Genomic DNA, 16319 nt, shown 5'->3' with positions numbered 1-16319 from the left:
TACTCAATGAGATGCCAGTGTTTGGATCGTGGGTGCTACGAACCCTTGAATTTTTCGGCCTGCCTAAACAAGGTATTGGTGATAGGGAGGTTGGGTGCAGTAAACTTGTTGAGGAGGAGTGGGCCATTGGGATTACACTTGCCTAGTCCATTTCTTCCTATGATCCCGTGCCAAATGGCAGCATCTCTGCCAACTCTGGCATTGAAGTCACCAAGGAGCACACCCTTGTCTTTTCTGGGGATAGAGTTTAGCACTCTGTCAAGGCCGGCATAATAGGCCTCCTTGATGCCATCCTCTGCATCCAGTGTTGGGACGTATGCACTGATGAAGAAAGCATGAAGTGAGTGATTCAGTGGGACCTGTGTCATGAGGCGCTCGTTGATCCCAATAGCCATTTCAGTTAGCTTGTGTAGGATGCGTTAGCGGATGGCAAAGCCAACTCCATAAATGCAGTTTCTCTCTGCAGCAGGCTTACCCTTCCTGAAGAAGGTATAGCCAGACCCCCGATCTGTGAGTTGACCTCGTCTGGGAACCGGGACTCACTCATGGCTGCTATGTCGATGTTATACCTAGACACTTTTTGCCACATACAGTTCTACACACACACACACACACACACACACACACACACACACACATATGTAAGCATTCATATAGTGTTTTTATTTTTTATAATAACGAAATAATTAGTTTTTAATTTACAAAATATTTAGGGTGTTGTGAGGTGACGTGTTGTTGTGAGGTGACGTGTTGTTGTGTATTGTGAGGTGACGTGTTTTGGTGTGTTGAGGTGACGTGTTGTGGTGTGTTGTGAGGTGACGTGTTGTTGTGTATTGGAGGTGACGTGTTGTGGTGTGTTGTGAGGACGTGTTGTGGTGTGTTGTGAGGTGACGTTGTTGTGAGGTGACGTGTTGTGGTATTGTGAGGTGACGTGGGTGGAGGTTGTGAGGTGACGTGTTGTGCAGTGTTGTGAGTGACGTGTTGTGGTGTGTTGTGAGATGACGTGTTGTTGTGTATTTGAGGTGACGTTGTGGTGTGTTGTGAGATGATGTGTTGTTGTGTGTTGTGAGGTGACGTGTTGTGTATCAGAGGTGACGTGTTGTTGTGTATTGTGAGGTGACGTGTTGTTGTGTGTTGTGAGGTGACGTGTTGTGTGTTGTGAGGTGACGTGTTGTGTTGGGTGAGGTGACGTGTTGTGTGTTGTGAGGTGACGTGTTGTTGTGTGTTGTGAGGTGACGTGTTGTATTGTGAGGTGACGTGTTGTGGGGTGACGTGTTGTTGTGTGTTGTGGGGTGACGTGTTGTTGTGTGTTGTGAGGTGACGTGTTGTTGTGTGTTGTGAGGTGACGTGTTGTGTATTGTGAGGTGACGTGTTGTGGAGTGTTGTGGAGGTGACGTGTTGTGTGTTGTGGAGGTGACGTGTTGGTGTTGTGAGGTGACGTGTTGTTGTGTGTTGTGGGGTGACGTGTTGTTGTGTTGTGAGGTGACGTGTTGTTGTGTGTTGTGAGGTGACGTGTTGTTGTGTGTTAGAGGTGACGTGTTGTGTTGTGCTGTGAGGTGACGTGTTGGGAGGTTGTGAGGTGACGTGTTGTTGTGTATTGTGAGGTGACGTGTTGTTGTGAGGTGACGTGTTGTGGGAGTGTTGTGGAGGTGACGTGTGTTGTGAGGTGACGTGTTGTGTTGTGTTGTGAGGTGACGTTGTGGAGTGTTGTGGAGGTGATGTGTTGTGGTGGTGAGATGACGTGTTGTGGTGTGTTGTGAGGTGACGTGTTGTTTTGTGTTGTGAGGGTGACGTGGTGGTGTTGTGAGGTGACGTGTTGTGGCGTGACGTGTTGTGTGTTGTGAGGTGACGTGTTGTGGGTGACGTTGTGGTGTGTTGTGAGGTGACGTGTTGTGGTGTGTTAGGGGTGACGTGTTGTGGTGTGTTGTGTTGTGGGTGACGTTGTGAGGTGACGTGTTGTGGGGTGACGTGTTGTGAGGTGACGTGTCAGGGGTGACGTGTGAGGTGACGTGTTGTGGGGGACGTTGTGTTGTGGGGTGACATGTTGTGGTGTGTTGTGGGGTGACGTTGTGAGGTGACGTGTTGTGGTGTGTTGTGGGGTGACGTGTTGTGGTGTGTTGTGGGGGTGACGTGTTGTGGAGGTGACGTGTTGTGTGTGTTGTGAGGTGACGTGTTGTGGTGTGTTGGAGGTTACGTGTCGGGGTGTGTTGTGGGGTGACGTGTTGTTAGGAAGACGTGTTGTGGTGTGTTTTGAGGTGACGTGTTGTGGTGTGTTGTGAGGTGACGTGTTGTGGTGTTGTGTGAGGTGACGTGTTGTTAGAAGACGTGTTGTGGTGTGCTGTGAGGTGACGTGTTGTTGTGTGTTGTGGAGGTGACGTGTTGTGGTGTGTTGTGGAGGTGGCGTGTTGTGGTGTTGTAAGGTGGCGGTTGTGGTGTGTTGAGGTGACGTGGTGGTGTGTTGTGAGGTGACGTTGTGGTTTGTTAAGGTGGCGTGTTGTGGTGGTTGTGAGGTGACGTGTTGTGGTGTGTTATGAGGTGACGTGGTTTGAGGTGACGTGTTGTGGTGTGTTGTGGGGTGACGTGTTGTGGTGTGTTGTGGGTGACGTGTTGTGAGGTGACGTGTTATGGTATGTTGTGAGGTGACGGTTGTGGTGTGTTGTGAGGTGACGTGTTGTGGTGTGTTGTGAGGTGACGTGTTGTGGTGTGTTGTGGGGTGACGTGTTGTTAGAAGACGTGTTGTGGTGTGTTTTGAGGTGACGTGTTGTGGTGTGTTGTGGGGTGACGTGTTGTTAGAAGACGTGTTGTGGTGTGTTGTGAGGTTACGTGTTGTGGTGTGTTGTGGGGTGACGTGTTGTTAGAAGACGTGTTGTGGTGTGGTTTTGAGGTGACGTGTTGTGGTGTGTTGGAGGTGACGTGTTGTGTGTGAGGAGGTGACGTGTTGTTAGAAGACGTGTTGTGGTGTGTTTTGAGGTGACGTGTTGTGGTGTGCTGTGAGGACGTGTTGTTGTGTGTAGGAGGACGTGTTGTGGTGGTTGTGAGGTGACGTGTTTGGTGTTGTGAGGTGACGTGTTGTGGTGTGTTTTGAGGTGACGTTGTGGTGTGTTGTGAGGTGACGTTGTGGTGGTTGTGAAGTGACGTGTTGTGTGTGGTTTTGCGGTGACGTGTTGTGGTGTGTTGTGGAGGTGACGTGTTGTGTTGTGTTGTGAGGTGACGTGTTGTGGTGTTGTGTGAGGTGACGTGTTGTGGTGTGTTGTTGTGGAGGTGACGTTGTGTGTTGATGAGGTGACGTGTTGTGTTGTGTTGTGAGGTGACGTTGTGGTGTTGTGAGGTGACGTGTTGTGGGTGTGTTGGGGGTGACGTGTCGTGTTGTGGGTTGTGAGGTGACGTGTTGTGGTGTGTTGTGAGGTGACGTTGTGAGGTGACGTGTTGTGTTGTGGGGTTGTGAGGTGACGTTGTGTGTTGTTGAGGTGACGTGTTGTGAGGTGACGTGTTGTGGTGTGTTGTGAGGTGACGTGGTCAGGTGTGTTGTGAGGTGACGTGTTGTGTTGTGTTGTGAGGTGACGTGTTGTGTTGTGTTAGGAGGTGACGTTTGTGTTGTGGTTGTGAGGTGACGTGTTGTGGTGTGTTGTGAGGTGTTGTGTTGTGTTGTGGAGGTGACGTGTTGTGTTGTGTTGTTGGAGGTGACGTGTTGTGGTGTGTTGTGATGACGTGTTGTGGAGTTAGAGGTGACGTGTTGTGGTGTGTTGTGAGGTGACGTGTTGTTTGTGTTGTGAGGTGACGTGTTGTGGTGTGTTGTGAGGTGACGTGGTTGTGTTGTGAGGTGACGTGTTAGGGGTGGGTTAGAGGTGACGTGTTGTGGTGTGTTGATGAGGTGACGTGTTGTGTTGTGTTGTGAGGTGACGTGTTGTGTGTGTGTTGTGAGGTGACGTGTTGTGGTTTGTTGTGAGGTGACGTGGTTGTGTGTTGGGGAGGTGACGTGGGCCAGGTTGTGAGGTGACGTGTTGTGATGGGTGTTGATTAGGTGGACGCGTTGTGTTGTGTTGTGAGGTGACGTGTCAGGTTGTGTTGTGACGTGTTGTGGTTGTGTTGTGAGGTGACGTGTTGTGTGTGTTGATGAGGTGACGTGTTGTGTTGTGTTGTGGAGGTGACGTGTTGTGGTGTGTTGTGAGGTGACGTGTTGTGTTGTGAGGTGACGTGTTGTGTTGTGTTGTGAGGTGACGTGTTGTGGTGTGTTGTGAGGTGACGTGTTAGCCAGGTTGGAGGTGACGTGTTAGGTTGTGGAGGTGATGGTTGGTGTTGTGTTGTGAGGTGACGTTGTGTTGTGTTGTGAGGTGACGTGTTGTGGTGTGTTGTGAGGTGACGTGTTGTGGTTGGTTGTGAGGTGACGTTGTGGTGTGTTGTGAGGTGACGTTGTGGTCAGGTTGTGGAGGTGACGTGTTGTGGTGTGTTGTGAGGTGACGTGTTGTGTTGTAGAGGTGACGTGTTGTGTTGTGTTGTGGGAGTGTTACGTGTTGTTTGTGTTGAGAGGTGACGTGTTGGTGTGTTGTGAGGTGACGTGTTGTGGTGTGTTGTGAGGTGACGTGTTGGGGTTATGGGTTGTGAGGTGACGTGTTGTGGTGTGTTGTGAGGTGACGTGTTGTGTTGTGTTGTGAGGTGACGTGTTGTGGTGTGTTGTGAGGTGACGTGTTGTGGTGTGTTGTGAGGTGACGTGTTGTGGTGTCTCTACAGGTCACAACGTGGAGTACCTACTACGTCTGGCTGAGTTCATGAGAGAGAAGGTTCCTGAAGGCTACGACGAGCACTTGGCCTCCCTGGAGACTCTGGTGAGGCTCAGGATCAAGGAGAACAACATGTGTCTCAAGTCTCTGATGGGTGACGGCCCCCGGGAGCCTCACCCACAACCTGCCGTCGCTGCCGCTGTCTTACACCAGGAGCCACAACCTGCCGAGGAGAGGCGGAACACCTTCCAGTTCTCTGCCAAACTGCCTCCCAAGAAACTTCGTTGTCTTAATGTCTAGTATTAGCTGCTTGGCGTAGGCTGTGTCCTACTGCCAGGGGTGGCGTAGGCTGTGTCCTACTGCCAGGGGTGGCGTAGGCTGTGTCCTACTGCCAGGGGTGGCGTAGGCTGTGTCCTACTGCCAGGGGCGGTGCAAGCTGTGTCCTACTGCCAGGGGCCGCACAGGCTGTGTCCTACTGCCAGGGGCAGCGCAGGCTAGGCTGTGTCCTACTGCCAGGGCGGCGCAGGCTGTGTCCTACTGCCAGGGGCCGCACAGGCTGTGTCCCATCGCCAGGGCAGCGCAGGCTGTGTCCCATCGCCAGGCGGCGCAGGCCGTGTCCTACTGCCAGGCGGCGCAGGCCGTAAGTCCCATCGCCAGGTATCTTGAAGACGAGCTTTTGAAAAGCAAGGAAGGAGGGATGGAGGGCAGGATCCTCCTTACAAAAGTGATGTTGACACTGGGATACCACAGGTGTCATTGCTCTGGGTGCCCACAGGTGTCATTGCTCGGGGTGCCCACAGGTGTCATTGCTCGGTGCCCACAGGAAGTCATTGCTCGGGGTGCCCACAGGTGTCATTGCTCAAAAGCCCACAGGTGTCATTGCTCTCGGTGCCCACAGGTGTCATTGTCAGTGCCCACACAGGTGTCACTGCTCGGGGTGCCCACAGGTGTCACTGCTCGGGGTGCCCACAGGTGTCATTGCTCGGGGTGCCCACAGGTGTCACTGCTCGGGGTGCCCACAGGTGTCACTGCTCGGGGTGCCCACAGGTGTCACTGCTCGGGGTGCCCACAGGTGTCACTGCTCGGGGTACCCACAGGTGTCACTGCTCGGGGTACCCACAGGTGTCACTGCTCGGGGTACCCACACCGGGTCTCTATGTTACAAATAATATATACAGGTGTTCCCCGCAGGTGTGTGTGTGTACTGTACCTGGGAATATATAAGAGTTGAGTTGTTTTAGAATAAGACTAAGAAGGAGGACAAGAGAGAGAGTAAGAACAGAGTTAATGTTGTGAGGTATAAGTACAGGGAGAACGACGTGACCTATAAAGAGGACAGTTCTTTCACCTCACCTCGTTCTGCCTTAATGATCTCTGTATTGTTACTTCTGCTACACCCGACAGCCCAGGTTGTAGACGCTAATTAATACCACAACAAAAACAAATATCAGATTACATTAACCTGGAAATATTTGTCTGTCAGCAGCTGTTACGACTCTTATCCTGTGTGTGTGTGTGTGTGCGTGTGTGTGTGTGTGTGTGTGTGTGTGTGTGTGTGTGGTCAGTACACAAAGCGGGAGAAGTATGTTTTAAGATGGTTTAAGTCACCCTGATATAATCTCTGCGAGGAATTCAGTGTTAAGACAATGTGTTATGGACCTCCAAGTATCACCAGTTAATTATGAACCTTTACGACAATACTAAATAATATTCACCAAAACTTGGTCCAACTTTTTTCTATAAATGTTGATAATATATTAAAAGTTCCTAGAATTATATGACCCCTTTAAAACGACCCCTTAAAAAGACCCCTTAAAACGACCCCTTAAAACGACACCTTAAAACGACCCCTTAAAACGACACCTTAAAACGACACCTTAAAACGAGTGGAAAAAAGAATACATAGAAATTAAAGTTACGGTAATAAAATAGTTCTCTTTATATATATGACGTAAAGTAATCGATTATCAGTGAACTTTAAACAAACATGACCACTACTGTGTCAGCTTGGTCAAGGTAGAGACGGTTAAAGTATATCAGGGTATTGTGGTCAATGGCTGTACCAAAGTAAAGGAATAACAAGGTCATCCAAACATGTTTATTATATATATTGTTGACAGTGAAGGGCGCGGGGCGTCAGATCCTCCCCACAGCCTCGATCTATCTCTCCTGACAGACACACACACGCACATCAGTATCGTGTCAGTGTCAACATTTCCTGCCATTGGTTTCTTAGTGTCATTTGCAACTCATAACCTCTCGGAGTTGTTAGTGGGGTGTTGTTATTAGTCGTGAGGCTAGCTGTTAAGTCAGGTAATTATGTCGTTCTCAAGTTGTCCAGAAGAATCACAAGCGGTTGATGTTAGTGTCAGTGATGTCTTATCGCCATCAGCTGTTGAGTGTATTTTATTTCCCGCCAAAAAGATCAGCTGTTATTATTTATATTTTATTTCCCGCCAAAACTATCAAGTGATGGTTTGGTAAGGAAATCACACCTTAACAGCAGTCCAAAACAAACACGAACCTACACTAAACAATGTAGTAATGTGGCATGAACCTGAACTAATATGGAAGATCATCAACACATATCCCTTCATATATAATCAGGTTCCATCTTTCACCCCCCCCCCCACCCCTCCTGCTCCCTGAAGAACAAGAGAATAAACATCATCTACCAGAACCAAAACAGACTCGCCTTAAAGATATAATGGTGTGTGTGCTACTCTCATCCACCACCACAAGTACTGAATTAATCTGTGATATTAAGACTTAAACTGTTGACACCTCGTAAATATATACTGTATGTACCCACCTGACACATACCTGTAATTACTGCCTTTTAATATTTATAATACCTCCCACTTGTTGACTATTATGATTGTACTACTGAATAGTCTCCTTTAACTTCTGATCACACCACACCTGACTGACCTACACACCTGACTGACCTATACACCTGACATACCTGCACACCTGACTGACCTGTACACTTGACTGACCAGCAAACCTGACTGACCTACACACCTGACTGACCTGTACACCTGACTGACCAACACACCTGACTGACCTGCACACCTGACTGACCTGCACACCTGACTGACCTGCACACTTGACTGACCTGCACACCTGATTGACCTGCACACCTGACTGACCTGCACACCTGATTGACCTGTACACCTGACTGACTTGCATACCTGACTGACCTGTACACCTCATTGCGACATCTCTCTAAATATAATGAAGTTTAATCATGATCTTCCTTATTAGTTTATAGAGCAGTTTGTCTCAAGTTCATGGCAACATTATGAACCTTATGACAGCATTGTAAACCTCATGAGAACATTGTAAACCTTATGAGAACATTGTAAACCTTATGAGAACATTGTAAACCTCATGACAACATTGTAAACCTCATGAGAACATTGTAAACCTCATGACAACATTGTAAACCTTATGAGAACATTGTAAACCTTATGACAACATTGTAAACCTTATGACAACATTTTAAACCTTATGACAACATTTTAAACCTTATGACAACATTGTAAAACTTATGACAACATTGTAAACCTCATGACAACATTTTAAACAATATGACAACATTGTAAAACTTATGACAACATTGTAAAACTTATGACAACATTGTAAACCTTATGACAACATTGTAAACCTCATGACAACATTTTAAACATTATGACAACATTGTAAACCTCATGACAACATTGTAAACCTTATGACAACATTGTAAACCTTATGAAACTGCCAGATTTTTTTATATATTATAATTTTGAAGAAAACTGTAAATTGTGATATTTTTTTCTTATATTTTTAATTTTTATTTTATTGTCATTAAAAATAATTAAGAGAGGCTTAATATCAAAGAGTCTGTAGATGAGTATTACGAGAACGAGGTCTGTTTCGAGGCTTAGGTAGATATGACCCTCTGACGTGATCCTTGACTTGAGGCTGTGCTCCACTCGGGCGTCAGCAGGTCGAGGTGATGCTTCAAATCTTATATATCTGTTATTTATAAGATATAGGTCAAATATATGTAAGATATAGGATGTATACCGACTCTTTCCAGAGATTCACACTCAAGCCTAACCTAACCAAACCTAATCTGACCTAACCTAATCTGACCTAACCTAACCAAACCTAATCTGACCTAACCTAACCCAACGTGACTTAATCTAACTTAACCTCAACAGACCCGATATAACAAGTGTGTGAGTGAACATAACTGGTATATAGTATATATATATAAAATATTATATCTGTGAAGTTAGTGTTAATAATATAATATCTTGGTTTAACAAGAGTCAATATAATAGTTCTGGCTGGTTTAACAGCTATATAAACAACCATTTTTTTATATAGTTAGATCGTTAGATAGTTGCTGTAACAACCTGGTTTACTGTTAACTGAAGAGGGCGGATCTGGAAGTCTCTGGCCCGGGATTGTCAGGGTGTATGTGAGAGCTGACAAGAGGCTTCCAAGCGTTTGTTCAACAGGGTAGGAGTAGGTTTCTAGTTGGTTGTCTAAGAAGGCTTCCCGAGGTAATTTTCACAGGGTAACAGGACCTTCTTGATTGGGTTTCCACCATGAAACCTCTTCCAGAAGGTTTCCATAGAATATATTGGTTTAATTTAATAATAAAGTGTTGTTTTAGAAGGTTTCCAAGGTTTCTCTGGGATTCATCTTTGAAACCCTCAAGCACTGTTTGTGAGTAAAAGACACCAGGAAACAATAGGAGAGGACGGTGTTTGGGAGGCTTCCGGGGCTTCTTCTAGTAGGCTTCCGGGGCTTCTTCTAGTAGGCTTCCCGGGGGTAGGCTTCCGGCTTCTTCTTAGTGCTTGGCTTCTTCGGGGCTTCTTCTAGGCTTCTTCGGGGCTTCTTCTGGTAGGCTTCCGGGCTTCTTCCGGCTTCTCAGGCTTCCGGGCTTCTTCTGGTAGGCTTCCGGGGCTTCTTCTAGTAGGCTTCCGGGGCTTCTTCTAGTAGGCTTCCGGGGCTTCTTCTAGTAGGCTTCCGGAAGAGGGGCCAAGAGGATTGGAAGATCGGGCTAGGATATCTGGAGGTTAAGGGGGCTGGCTGGAATGATGGCGAACTGGAGCTGTAAAGGGGCTCAGTGGGGCTGGAATAAAGGCTAAAATGAGTTTGGAGTGGGGGCTAAGTGGGGCTGGAATGGGGGCTAAGTGGGGCTGGAATGGGGGCTAAGTGAGTTGGGTTGGGGGCTAAGTGGGGCTGAAAGGGAAGGGGTCACTTACGGATCCGCCCAATGTAATGGTCAAATATGGACCACCCAAAACTGCTCTTTATTGCATTGATCTTCGGGCAGGTAGTTATGGCCTTACTGTACAAGGTCCGTAAAGACCATTATTCCGATGTACTCATGTGATAACAAATTTTAGTATTAACAGAACTGATCCACCTGAACATTAGACGCCCTAGCTTACTCCACCTGTTAATTATACACCTTAACCTAACCTAACAATGTTAACTTAAATCTAACCTTTAACCTTTATGTTAACGTAACCAAACCCAGTCCCCATTGGTGTTAAATCATCAGGTGAGTTAAAGCAATGGGTGGCTAATCTTCAGGTGATCCATATGTATAGGCTATGACAGGTGATGGTAGTTATCCTTTAATACTTGACTAAAGCCCTCTCCATCCCTCCATTAATGCAATGTCTTACAGTCAGACACCTTCTATGTCTGTTTATGTCTTATGTTGATGACTCAGCCCCTGGTGAGTGACGGGGCCGGACAGACAGACCTTCACTCCGGGGTGTTCTGTAGAATCCAAGCTTATGAGGTGTGCCATGGAGGTCTGAGTGTAGAGACCTTGAGTTATACCTTGACCTCAGGTGTTGTAGCTGGAGTTATACCTTGATCTCAGGTGTTGTAGCTGGAGTTATACCTTGACCTCAGGTGTTGTAGCTAGTCATACCTTGACCTCTGGTGTTGTAGCTGGAGTTATACCTTGACCTCAGGTGTTGTAGCTGGAGTTATATCTTGACCTCAGGTGTTGTAGCTGGAGTTATACCTTGACCTCAGGTGTTGTAGCTGGAGTTATACCTTGACCTCAGGTGTTGTAGCTATAGTTATACCTTGACCTCTGGTGTTGTAGCTGGAGTTATACCTTGACCTCAGGTGTTGTAGCTGGAGTTATACCTTGACCTCAGGTGTGTAGCTGGAGTTTACCTTGGCCTCAGGTGTTGTGGCTGAAAGCTTGACCTCAGGTGTTGTAGCTAGAGTTATACCTTGACCTCAGGTGTTGTAGCTGGAGTTATACCTTGACCTCAGGTGTTGTAGCTGGAGTTATACCTTGACCTTAGGTGTTGTAGCTGGAGTTATACCTTGACCTCAGGTGTTGTAGCTGGAGTTAAACCTGACCTCAGGTGTTGTAGCTAGAGTTATACCTTGACCTCAGGTGTTGTAGCTAGAGTTATACCTTGACCTCAGGTGTTGTAGCTGGAGTTATACCTTGACCTCAGGTGTTGTAGCTAGAGTTAACTCGACCTCAGGTGTTGTAGCTAGAGTTATACCTTGACCTCAGGTGTTGTAGCTAGAGTTATACCTTGACCTCAGGTGTTGTAGCTGGAGTTATACCTTGACCTCAGGTGTTGTAGCAGCTAGAGTTATACCTTGACCTCAGGTGTTGTAGCTGGAGTTATACCTTGACCTCAGGTGTTGTAGCTAAGTTATACCTTGACCTCAGGTGTTGTAGCTAGAGTTATACCTTGACCTCAGGTGTTGTAGCTGGAGTTATACCTTGACCTCAGGTGTTGTAGCTAGAGTTATACCTTGACCTCAGGTGTTGTAGCTGGAGTTATACCTTGACCTCAGGTGTTGTAGCTAGAGTTATACCTTGACTTCAGGTGTTGTAGCTGGAGTTATAGCTTGACCTCAGGTATAGAGGAGAAGTGCTTACTGCTTGACGTGGGTCAGTTGAGCTAGAACACAGACAGCTAATATTATATGCAAAACACATTATTAACATATCATTAACAGGTAACTAACGAGCAGTAGTTCAGGACGAGGTAGTTATCGTTGGTCAGGTTCACGATACTGATAAGGTTCAGGGTTCAGGTGTTTTGCTATCTTGTTAATTTGAACCTCTGTCTGGTAGAAGGGATTCTGTCAGGGGTTCAGAGACAAAACTAATGTCTTTCTCACACACACATGCACACACACACACACATACACACACACACACACATACATACACACACACATACATACACACAGGTTTCATTAAAAAACTCCATCATACTAAATTTGAACTTCCTAATAGAACCCCTCAGAACCTTACCACACAGTTCAGTGTTAGTCGGTATGAGGTTCAGTTATAACCGAATTAACAAGGTTCGAATAGGTTCAGATTTTGCTTCGAACTGTTTCAGTATCGTAAAGGTTCAATTATTTTATAGTTTCGTTTGGTTTTGAAGGTTCAATTATTTTTACGTCATTAAAAATAGTACAGATTAATGTCAAGTATTTATGAATTTTATTATATTATGTTTTAAATATTTTTGTTTGTAAGTAATCTTTTGTATGTGTGAAATAAATGTTATCTGGGGACACGTCATATGAAGAGCTATATTTATGAGATAACGATATATGTTTAAGAGACAACTATACTCTTTATAGATGTTCCACAATTAATATTTATTGACAATTTTATCTCATCATATACATAACAAATATCTAAATTATTTCTTATCATATTGTTTAATTTTAATATTTAAACATCTGATTCTGTGTAAACATTACCACTTGTTAATTTGGGGATTTGAATACTGTGTTATATACGATTTTAACATTAATACTTGTTTGTGTATTATTGAAACATTACCAACTTAAACATCATAAACGTTTATAAAAAGTTTGGAATATCAGAAAAAAAAAATAATAAACATTTCAGTTAATTTCATAAGAACAAATAAAGTAAACAAACAAACAAATGTCAGTAGGGATTTATTGGTAAGTTTTATGAGAATTTTATTTAAGTAACATAAGTGAGAATTTAAGTAGCTTATTGTACCTTTTATTTCTCTTGTATTCGTGTCTGACTTAAGAAACATTAATACTTACACGAGCCAATGGCCACAGCTACAGGAGCTACTTAGATCCTGTATACATCAAGATCAATAAAAGCATTACTTAAATCATAGTGTTGATTGTGTTATCCTACTTAAACACTTACAAGGTCACAGTCACAGAGGTTTGTCGGAGAAATAACTTTTGTAAGTGTTTTAGGCAAATTTCCCCGCCATGTGGAAATTTCTGTGAATCATACTATAATAACCTCGTCATTTGACCTCATTCTCATACCTACACTTGAGGTAAAACTTTCACTTACGATACTGAGAGATTGTTACCTGTACCATCTACCTGGCGACACTAACTGCGGGAGGACGAGGAGGAGAAGTAGGGTATGTGTACTTCCTCGCTTGGCTGGTAAGGAAGAGTGAGTAAGTTGAGGGAGAGGGAAGAAGTGAGCGGGGAATGGGGAGAGAGGGGGCGAGAGGTATGGAGAGAGGGAAGGGATAAGAGAGAAGGAGAACAAAAGAGGAAGAAGTTAAGGTGGGGGGACCAGGGAGGGGCGAGGGAGGGGAAGGGTATTGGCAGGTTTAGGAGTGGAAAAATTAGTGGTTAACAACAGTGAAGTTACTACTACCACTACTTTTTTTTTACCGTGGCCTCCAGCCTCCCCCAATAGCCACACATTCGCCACCATTTTATTACCTTAATATTAAATATCCTAATACATAAGTAGCTACCCTGGCTGTGTTGAGTTAGTTGAGTCGCAGATCTATGCGGCATTCAGTGACTGTTGCCTCCTAGTCAATATCTGCAGCTGTTGTCGGCTTTGGGGCCAAAGCTCTCGTTCCCCTGAGGCAAAACAATACAGACCTAAGCAGAGAGGACAGTCGACATCTCAACCAGGCTGTAACGTAACTTCTGGGCTGCTGCTTCTATTCGGATAACACCTTGGCCAGTCTTGCGTAGAAGCATCATGCACTTGGTCCCATCCCCCTCAGAGGTTGTGAACACCAGAGGAGTGAAGCTGCCTTGATCAACATTCTGAATTCTCTGGGCTTACGTCATGTTCTTGCAATTGTCGTTCCTCTTTGTGTGCAGCATCGAGAGCTAGGTTACAATGACATGGGGTCGAATATCCTGATATCAAAGAAGGGCCACTGTCCCCATGTCCAAAATCCTCGAGCACTGACGTCCACACGGGCTTTGTGCGATGTGTTTGAACTCCTGTGATGGAAGTTCTCACCATCCAATGGAAGGAGGGGCGGTTCCACCGTGACATCGTGGCAGATTTCCTTCAACATATTTGCTGTTAGATCCCTTACTTCGTCATGCCTCATGCATATGAAGCCCCCTTTCTTGCACACCATGGCGTGGTCGATGTCGTAGGAAGAGCCACACACTCATTGGGAGGGCAAACTGGCCTACCGTACCTCAGAGCATTGACATCTGTAAATTCTTGTCTATTAAGGATGAAATTTTTGCCCTTATCAGTAATGTTGTTAGCTAGTTCGAGGCGCCTACCTCCTGCGCTAGAGCTACTTTTCTTTTCAAGTTCCCTGGTACTTTTTGCAACAGTTGCTGCAGCTTATTACTTTGTGTGTGCTGTCGTTCTGTCGTAATGGACCGTCGAATCTTGTATAATTAACTGGTATCCACCTCATTTGTTACATTCTGAGCTATAATTATGTGCTAAGTGAGGGCTGACGTGAGCTTGACTGAGTTCTGATGTTCAGTGGCAGCAAGCTCCTTTGGATTGGTCAATCCAATTCATTCCAGTCTCGGTGGTAGTGCAAGGAGTGATCTTTCTGCTGAAGTTGCGTGAAGGTGTTTCACTAATTTTGAAATATAATTGATACTGATAGCTTCTTCCAGAGGGTAGAGGAGGGGCCCGACATCAGGGATAGTGTGTATCAGGTAGTTCCAGCGATGCTTGACTCGTGGGTGAATGCCGCAAAAGTCGCATGTGGCTCTGTTTTAGCAACATCAGACAGAGCTTGGATTTCCCTAACCCACTCATTCACCTTTCTTTAAGTCCGTCGTGCCGATTACTGCACCTAGGTGTCTTTGGCCATCCTTTGTTATTTTGACCTCACTTCCGCCGAACACTTTCATTGGCCGTTCATACTGTTCTGGCTTCACAATGAGGAAGGACTTGCTGGCATTTGGGTGGTACCCTAATTGTGGACCATATGATGTTACCTGGTCCCACCACTTTTTGATGTCCTCCACTTTTCCTGCTCCTGTAAGGCCGTCAGCATAAGCCACTTGCTTGACCTCAGTTGTTTCAAATTTTATTGTGTGTTGGAGCACAGACAGGCCTAGTGCGTACACTGCCATAGCGACAGGGTCCCCCTGCTTTGTTCCCTCAGTTGACTGTATTGTATGGTGGTATCTCCTCTTAGAGCCTTGTTGTTTACTATATAGAGGTCTGATGGGTTTCTATAGGTGTTATCAACATACATTGCAAAGCTTGGACACTTAATCTTGATGTTGTGTAGCCTTCCTGTTGATTATATTAAATGCGTTGGAAGCGTCAACCAAGAGTACTGCTTCACATTCACGCTGCTCAAATATCTTTCTTATGGCGTGAATGTTAGCTTCACCCCCAACCTGGTGGCCAGCATTACTACTACTACTACTACTACTATAATAATAATAATAATAATAATAATAATAATAATCATAATAATAATAATAATAATAACTACTCTTCACACATAAGTTCTTCAGTACATCAGTTTATCAAAATGTTACGTTCGTTTCCACAACATAACGTCTCCAACCACCCAGTAACTACCCAAAAATAAACACCTTTCCACCAGACTCTGAGCAGATGATTCAGGGGTCGAGAAGAATTTCCGGAGGGAGGGAAAAATTGTGTGGGAAACTCTCTCTCTCTCTCTCTCTCTCTCTCTCTCTCTCTCTCTCTCTCTCGGTTAATGGTGCGTTCCTGCCTTCCTTCTACAAAAATAACCTGGAAATTTTTTTACAGATAGTGATTTTGGTGTCTGTCGGTCAAGTGGTGGTTATGGAGGAGTTGTGGTGATGGTTGTGATTGATTTTTTATTTTGCCGCTTACAGCGGCTAGTTTATTGTGCACCCCATACTCATCTTGTGAACGGTAGCCCAAAAGGATTGCAGAGTAGAGTTTACAATGGGTCAGTATAACTAACCCCCGTGGTCAGGATATTATGGCACTGAATGTTACACAGTATTTCAATTACATTATTTGTTTAGTTCTGTACATAGAGGGTAACTTATTGACAACTGCGTGAGTAAAGGAGTGTGAGGCAGTATGTCTAGCATGTAATGATTGATTATATCAGACCACAACTTACAGCCCAGAGAATTACAACACTTATAACAGCGAGTACCAAGTTGACACACCCTGGGTCAGGGCCCATGGGACCTGACCCCGGCCGCTAAGTACAAGTCTTGAGTAACCCTACGATATGACCGTGTTAAGGAAACCACACCTGGCCAAGACACACCCGGACGGTAATAATTAGAAAGCACTACTGACCTGCGACATGACCACACCTGGGCAAACTGCTG

General features: G+C 45.4%; 1 protein-coding gene and 1 long non-coding RNA gene across 8 annotated transcripts in view; both read left to right on the top strand.

The window, feature by feature from the left end:
* Positions 1 to 5259, top strand: part of LOC121861906 (putative glutathione-specific gamma-glutamylcyclotransferase 2) — an 87402-nt gene extending 82143 nt beyond the window's left edge. The window contains exon 5 of the mRNA XM_042359794.1: positions 4729 to 5259. Coding sequence (XP_042215728.1) covers positions 4729 to 5018 — 290 coding nt within the window. The 3' untranslated portion in view covers positions 5019 to 5259. The remainder of the gene's footprint in view (positions 1 to 4728) is intronic.
* Positions 5260 to 9940: 4681 nt separating this feature from the next.
* Positions 9941 to 12889, top strand: LOC121861902. 7 transcript variants are annotated; one of them, XR_006088123.1, is made up of 4 exons: positions 9941 to 10804; positions 10958 to 11212; positions 11243 to 11338; positions 11374 to 11399. It is a non-coding gene; the product is annotated as an uncharacterized LOC121861902 (long non-coding RNA). The 7 variants fall into 7 exon arrangements; XR_006088122.1 differs by having other exon boundaries at positions 9941 to 10836; positions 10990 to 11212; XR_006088121.1 differs by having other exon boundaries at positions 9941 to 10836.
* Positions 12890 to 16319: the final 3430 nt, after the last annotated feature.

Source organism: Homarus americanus, unplaced genomic scaffold (assembly GCF_018991925.1).
Source record: "Homarus americanus isolate GMGI-L3 unplaced genomic scaffold, GMGI_Hamer_2.0 scaffold58361, whole genome shotgun sequence".
In the NCBI taxonomy this organism is placed as follows: domain Eukaryota; kingdom Metazoa; phylum Arthropoda; class Malacostraca; order Decapoda; family Nephropidae; genus Homarus; species Homarus americanus.
This window is presented reverse-complemented; position numbering and strand designations above follow the sequence as displayed.